The sequence below is a fragment of the Apteryx rowi genome, unplaced genomic scaffold (assembly GCF_003343035.1).
Source record: "Apteryx rowi isolate R43461 unplaced genomic scaffold, aptRow1 scaffold_1639, whole genome shotgun sequence".
NCBI classification, from domain to species: domain Eukaryota; kingdom Metazoa; phylum Chordata; class Aves; order Apterygiformes; family Apterygidae; genus Apteryx; species Apteryx rowi.
Genome location: NW_020447907.1, coordinates 15730 through 23303, shown reverse-complemented (window position 1 = coordinate 23303; position 7574 = coordinate 15730). Strand labels below are relative to the sequence as shown.

Here is a 7574-nt window from a genome sequence, read left to right as displayed (position 1 = left end):
GCTCCCATGGTGTCGGAAGGGCCCAGGCGTCCGGGCGCCTCCCCGGCATTTGGGGGGGCCCAGGCGTCCGGGCAGCCTCCCCAAGGGGCCCAGGTGTCCGGGTGTCCCTCTGGTGTCGGGGGGGCCCAGGCGTCCGGGCGGCCTCCCCAAGGGGCCCAGGCGTCCGGGTGCTCCCATGGTGTCGGAAGGGCCCAGGCGTCCGGGCGGCCTCCCCAAGGGGCCCAGGTGTCCGGGTGCTCCCATGGTGTCGGAAGGGCCCAGGCGTCCGGGCGCCTCCCCGGCATTTGGGAAGGGGCCCAGGCGTCCGGGCAGCCTCCCCGAGGGGCCCAGGTGTCCGGGGGCCCCTGTAGCATTCGGAGGGGCCCAGGCGTCCGGGCGTCCCCCTGGCATTCGGGGAGGGGCCCAGGCATCCGGGCAGCTCCCCGAGGGGCCCAGGCGTCCGGGTGCCCCCCGGCATTTGGGAAGGGGCCCAGGCGCCCGGGGGCCCCTGTGGCATTCAAGGGGGGCCTAGGCGTCGGGGGGGGTAGTTAGAGTCTGTAACTGCCCCTGGGGGAGAAATAGAGCCCTTAACTGCCCCCCCGGGGAGGAGGGGGGGGCACAGAGCCCATAACTGCCCCTGGGGTGGGGGGGGTAAGTAAAGCCCTTAAGTGCCCCAGGGGGGTAGATAGGGCCCAGAACTGCCCCTGGGGGGGGGACATAGAGCCTGTAACTGCCCCCAGGAGGGGGCATAAGGCCCAGAACTGCCCCTGGGGGGGGGTATCTAGGGCCCCAAACTGCCCCTGGAGGGGGACGGAGAGCCCTTAACTACCCCGGGGGGGATGGAGAGCCCCCCCCAGGGGGGTATTTAGGGTTCATAACTGCCCCGGGGGGGTATATAGATGCCCTAGGGGGGGTAGATAGAGCCCCCAGGGGGGTATTTGGGGCCCGTAACTGCCCCAAGGGGAGCATATAGAGCCCCGAAGGGGTATATAGACCCCCTAATTGCCCCGGGGGGGGCATATAGATGCCCCAGAGGGTTATACAGAGCCCCCAGGGGGGTAATACAGGGCCTATAACTGCCCCGGGGGGTATGTAAAGCCCTGGGGGGGGTATCTAGAGCCCCAGGGGGTATCTAGAACCCCAGGGCAAGTAATGTAAAGTTCTGGGGGGTATCTAGAACCCCAGGGGGGTATCTAGAGCCCTGGGGGGGTAATGCAAAGCCCTGGGGGGGTATCTAGAACCCCAGGGGGTATCTAGAACCCCGGGGGAGGTATGCAAAGCCCTGGGGGGGTATTTGGAACCCCAGGGGGATCTAGAACCAGGGGGGGGATCTAGAGCCCCAGGGGGTAATCTAGAACCCTAGGGGGGTATCTAGAACCCTGGGGGCATGTAAAGCCCTGAGGGGCATCTAGGACCTGGGGGGGTAATCTAGAACCCGGGGAGTATCTAGAGCCGGGGGGGGGTCTAGAACCCGGGGGCATGTAAAGCCCTGGGGATCTAGAACCCAGGGGTATCTAGAACCCGGGGGTAATCTAGAACCAGGGGATCTAGAACCCGGAGGGGGAATCTAGAACCCACAACCGCCTCCGGGAAGGGGGCGAAGGAGCCCGGCCGGGGCAACGGCGGCGCCGTCCCGCCCTGGGTGCACCGAGTCGCGGGAGCCGGCGGTCTCAGCCGGATCCGCGCGTCCGTCCGCGTGTCCGTGGGGAAGCGGCTCCGGCGGCTCCGGCGGCTCCGGCTCCTCAGGCGAAGACCTTGGCGAGGGCGTCGGCGCCGGCGCTGGCGCTGAGCGGGCGGCCCGGGTGGAAGGCGACGGCGTGCACGGCTTCGGCRTGCTTCCGGCGGTGCGCCGCGATCTCCTGCACGCACGCCCGGCTGCCCAGGTGCCACAGGCGCAGCGAACAGTCGTGGCCTAGCGGGCAACACCGTCACCGCCCGGAACGAAACAGGCGGAGCGGCGGTACGGCAGCGCAAAGGGGCCCAGGCGTCCGGGAAAAGGGGGAGCAAGAGGCGCGGAGGGGAAGTGGGGGGAGTCGGGAGGCTCGGTACGGAAGGGGCCCAGGTGTCCGGGGGGGCCCAGGAGTCCGGATCCACCCACCCAAAATGGCCACGGGGGGTCCCAGGGGGCCCAGGCGTCCGGGGCCATCGGATGGAGGGGGGGGGCCCAGGCGTCCGGGGCCACCAAATAGGGAAGGGGCCCAGGCGTCCGGGGGAGCCACTGGAAAAGGGGGCCCAGGCGTCCGGGGCCACCAGATGGAGACAAAGGGGGGCCCAGGCGTCCGGGGGGGCCACCGGAAAAGGGGGCCCAGGCGTCCGGGGCCATCGGATGGAGAGGGGGGGCCCAGGCGTCCGGGGCCACCAAATAGGGAAGGGGCCCAGGCGTCCGGGGCCACCAGATAGGGAGGGGGCCCAGGCGTCCGGGGCCACCAAATAGGGAAGGGGCCCAGGCGTCCGGGGCCACCAAATAGGGAAGGGGCCCAGGCGTCCGGGGGAGCCACCGGAAAAGGGGGCCCAGGCGTCCGGGGCCATCGGATGGAGGGGGGGGGCCCAGGCGTCCGGCCTTACTTCCGGAGAGCAGGAAGGCGCCGCCGGGATCCACGGCCAGGCAGGTGACGGCGTCCAGGTGGGCCACCATGGAGTGCACGGCCTTGCCTGGCCGAGGGACGGAGCTCGTTAGCCCGACGAGCCCCCGTCACCGTCGTCACCGTCGCCGTCGTCGCCGTCACCGCGACGGACTCACCGGTGCGGTTGTCGAGGAAGCGGATGGCGCGGTCGTCGCTGGCCGCCACGGTGAGGGGCTCGGCCGGGTGGCTGGTCACCTGGTTGATGGGGCTGCCGCCTGCGCGGGGGGGACACGGTGGCACCTGGAGGGGACGCCGCCACCGCACGGGGTGGGGGACACGCGGGGAGGAACACGGCGCCGCACAGGGACGCGGCGCGAGGAGGGGACACGGCGCGAGGAGGAACGTGGCGCCACGAGGTGACACCGCACGGGGAGGGGACACGGCGCAGGGATGAACATGGTGCCACGAGGTGACACTGTGCAAGGAGGAACATGGCACCACGAGGTGACACCGCGCAGGGAGGAACACGGTGCCACGAGGGGACACTGCGCGAGGAGGTGACACTGCGCATGGAGGAACACGGTGCCACGAGGTGACACTGCGCGAGAAGGTGAACACTGTGCGGGGAGGAACACAGCACCGCGAGGTGACAACGTGTGAGGAGGAACATGGCACCATGAGGTGACACTGCACGAGGACGAACACGGTGCCACGAGGTGACACCACGCGGGGAGGGGACACCGCACCGCGAGGTGACACCGCACGGGGAGGAACACGGCGCCGCGAGGTGACACCGCACGGGGAGGGGACACAGCGCAAAGAGAGGACACCGTACCAGGAGGCAACACCACGCAAGGCCAGACACGGTGCAAGGTGACACCGCGCGGGGATGAACATGGCGCCACGAGGTGACACCACGCGAGGAGGGGACACCACGTGAGGACGAACATGGCGCCACGAGGTGACACCACACACGAGGACGAACATGGCACCACGAGGTGACACCACACCAGGAGGGGACACGGCGCAAGGAGAGGACGCCATACCAGGAGACGACACCACGCAAGGCCAGACGCGGCGCGAGGTGACACCACGCGGGGACGAACACGGCGCCACGAGGTGACACCGCACAGGGAGGAACATGGCACCACGAGGTGACACCGCGCGGGGAGGGGACACCACGCAAGGCCAGACACGGCGCGAGGTGACACCATGTGAGGAGGAACACGGCACCACGAGGTGACACTGCACGAGGAGGGGACACCGTGTGAGGAGGAGACACCGCGCGAGGACGAACACGGCACCACAAGGTGACACTGCTTGAGGAGGAACACGGCACCATGAGGTGACACCGTGTGAGGAGATGACACCATGCGAGGAGGTGACATCACGCAAAGAGGGGACACCAYGCAAGGAGGAACACAGCACCATGAGGTGACACCATGTGGGGACAAACATGAYACCACAAGGTGACACCACGCAAGGAGGGGACACCACATGGGGACGAACATGGTACCATGAGGTGACATCGCGCGAGGAGGTGACGCCACATGAGAAGGTGACACCGAGCAAGGAGGGGACACGGCGCAAGGCCAGACGCGGCGCGAGGACGAATGCAGTGCCACCCCGCGAGGACGAACACGGCACCACAAGGTGACGCCGCATCAGGAGGTGTCACCCGGAGGCCGGGACCCGCCCGAGGGGCCCCGGCGTCCGGGCGGTGGCACGAAGGGACGAGGACGGACTCACCGCTCCAGGCGAGGACGGGCCGCGCCGCCTCCACGTCGTAGAGCACGGCGGCGCCCGAGCGGAAGGCGGCCACCACGTGCGCCGGCTGGGCGGCGGCGAAGGCCAGCGAGGTGGGGACGCCGTGCTCTGCAGGGAGGGGACAGCGCGGCGTCACCCGGCGTGTCACCCGCCCCCCCCCGCCCCGTCACCCGCGTCGCCCCGCTCACCCTCGGCGGCGCTGTAGGTGCTGAGACAGGCGGCGGCGGCGGCGTCCCAGAGGCGCAGGGTGCCGTCGGCGGAGCAGGAGGCCAGGCGGCGGGTGCCAGGGCTGAAGGCCAAGGCCCAGACGGCGTCACCGTGACCCTCGAGGACGCCCAGCAGCACCCCGGGGTCTGGGGACCGGTGACAGACGGGTGACAAGTGATGATGACGCCCACGGTGGCACCGCCGGCGAGCGCCGGGGGACGGACGCTGCAGGCTCGCGCGGGGACGTCCACGAGGTTGCCAGTGGTGGCATCACCGAGGTCCTCGGGGTTCCTGAGGTCCCCGGCGGTGGCGCCGAGGTCCCCAAGGTCCCCGGCGGTGTCACCGAGGTCCCCGGCGCTCACCGTAGCCGTCGTAGGGGTCGGTGTCCAGGTCCGGCAGGCGCCAGCAGCGGATGCGGCCGTCGGCGCCGCCGCTGCAGCAGAACTCGCTCTCGGGGCCCATGGCCACGGCCAGCACCGGGCCCCTGCGGGGACAGATGGGGACACATGGGGACGTTGGGGACATGGCGGGGACACGGAGCCACATGGGGGGACATGGAGCGAGGGGACATGGCGGCGGGAGGGGACACCGTGCAAGGAGAGGACATGGCGCAAGGAGGGACATGGAACAAGGAGGTGACACCACGCGAGGAAGGACATGGCACGAGGAGGTGACGCCACGCGAGAAGGTGACACCGCGCGAGGAAGGCATGCGGTGCAAGGACGGACGTGGCACGAGGAGGGGACACCGCGCAAGGTGATGCCACACGAGGACGGATGTGGCACGAGGAGGTGACGCCGCATGAGGACGGACACCACGTGAGGACAGACACCGCACAAGGTGACGCCACGTGAGGACAGACGCGGCAGGAGGAGGCGATGCCATGCAAGGATGGATGTGGCACAAGGAGGTGACACCGCACGAGGACGGACACCACACGAGGATGGACACCGCACAAGGTGACACCGCATGAGGACAGATGCGGCACGAGGAGGTGACGCCGCACAAGGTGACACCGCACGAGGACAGACGCGGCAGGAGGAGGCGAYGCCACGCGAGGACGGACGTGGCACGAGGAGGTGACGCCACGCGAGGATGGACACCACGTGAGGACGGACACCATGCGAGGTGACACCGCGTGAGGACAGACGTGGTGGGAGAAGGTGATGCCACGCGAGGATGGACATGGCATGAAGAGGTGACACCATGTGAGGATGGACACCATGTGAGGACAGACACCACACAAGGTGACACCACGTGAGGACAGACGCGGCAGGAGGAGGCGATGCCACGCAAGGATGGACGTGGCATGAGGAGGTGACACCGCGCGAGGCCGGACATGGCACGAGGAGATGACACCACGCTAGGAGATGACACCACGCGAGGATGGACATGGCACGAGGAAGTGACACCACGTGAGGAGATGATGCTGCGYGASRACAGACATGGCAGGAGGAGGTGACACCGCACGAGGATGGACACGGCCTGAGGAGGTGACACCGCGCAAGGACGGACACCGCACAAGGTGACACCGCGTGAGGACAGATGCGGCAGGAGGAAGTGATGCCACGCAAGGACGGACGTGGCACGAGGAGGTGACACTGCACAAGGACAGACATGGCAGGAGGAGGTGACACTGCACGAGGACAGACATGGCAGGAGGAAATGACACCGTGCGAGGCTGGACAAGGCATGAGGAGGTGACACGGCGCGAGGAGGTGACACGGCGCGAGGAGGTGACACGGCGCGAGGCCGGACAAGGCGCGAGGAGGTGACACGGCGCGAGGAGGTGACACGGCGCGAGGAGGTGACACCGCACAAGGTGACGCCGCGTGAGGACAGACGCAGCAGGAGGTGATGCCACGCGAGACCGGATGCGGCACAAGGAGGTGACACCATGCGAGGAGGTGACATCATGCGAGGATGGACATGGCACGAGGAGGTGACACCACGTGAGGAGACAATGCTGTGCGAGGACAGACACAGCAGGAGGAGGTGACACCATGTGAGGAGGTGACACTGCACGAGGACGGACAAGGCACAAGGAGGTGACACTGTGCGAGGAAATGACGCTGCACAAAGACAGACACGGCACAAGGAGGTGACACCACATGAGAAGGTGACACCGCACGAGGACAGACACGGCATGAGGAGGTGACACTGTGCGAGGCCGGACAAGGCACAAGGAGGTGACACCGTGCGAGGAGATGACGCTGCGCGAGGACAGACACGGCAGGAGGAGGTGACACCACACGAGGATGGACACCACACAAGGTGACGCCGCGTGAGGACAGATGTGGCAGGAGGAGGCGATGCCACGCAAGGATGGATGTGGCATGAGGAGGTGCCACCGTGCGAGGCTGGACAAGGCACAAGGAGGTGACACGGCGCGAGGAGGTGACACCGCGCGAGGCCGGACAAGGCAGAAGGAGGTGCCACCGCGCGAGGAGGTGACACCGCGCGAGGCCGGACAAGGCACAAGGAGGTGACACCACGTGAGGAGGTGACACCGTGCGAGGCCGGACAAGGCACAAGGAGGTGCCACCGCGTGAGGTGCCACCACCTGAGGAGGTGCCACCGCCGCCACCCACCTGTGCCCGCGGAAGGCGTAGACGGGCTCCACGTCCAGCGCCGCCGCGTTCCTGCGTGACGACACCGAACCGCCCCCGGGTGAGCGAAGACCCCGCCGCGTCCCCCACGGYGTCGTCCCCGTCCCCCGCGGGGCGGTGTCCCCCACCTCTTGGGGACGCCGGGGCGCCGCAGGTCCCACAGCTTGAGCGTGCCGTCCTCGGAGGCGGTGAGCAGGGCGGCGGCGGCGTGGTGGAAGGCCAGCGCCCGCACGCCGTCGTAGTGGCCCCGCAGCGTGAACCGCGCCGTCCAGGGCCGCGCCGGGGCGCCGGGGACGTCGGGCACCTGCGGGGGGGGGGACACACGGCGGGGGGGGACATCGGACCCCCCCAAAGCGCCGGGGGGGGTGACACCCCCCTCCCCTCCCCCGCGTTCGGCCCCGTTTTGGGGTGCGGGGAAGGGAGATTTGGGGTTAAAATGGGGGGGAAG

The 7574-nt window shown here is 68.7% G+C and overlaps 1 protein-coding gene across 2 annotated transcripts in view; it reads right to left on the bottom strand.

Annotated features, from left to right (window-relative positions):
* Positions 1-398: 398 nt before the first annotated feature.
* The window catches only part of STRN4 (striatin 4), an 11273-nt gene continuing 4097 nt past the window's right edge, over positions 399-7574 (bottom strand). For both annotated transcript variants that reach the window (XM_026060030.1, XM_026060029.1), the window contains exons 7-14: positions 7255-7430; positions 7109-7159; positions 4880-5001; positions 4499-4663; positions 4293-4418; positions 2720-2818; positions 2545-2631; positions 399-1891 (exon numbers count right to left, since the gene is read on the bottom strand). In XM_026060030.1, the coding sequence (XP_025915815.1) occupies positions 1722-1891; positions 2545-2631; positions 2720-2818; positions 4293-4418; positions 4499-4663; positions 4880-5001; positions 7109-7159; positions 7255-7430 (996 nt within the window). In that variant the 3' untranslated portion in view covers positions 399-1721. The remainder of the gene's footprint in view (positions 1892-2544; positions 2632-2719; positions 2819-4292; positions 4419-4498; positions 4664-4879; positions 5002-7108; positions 7160-7254; positions 7431-7574) is intronic.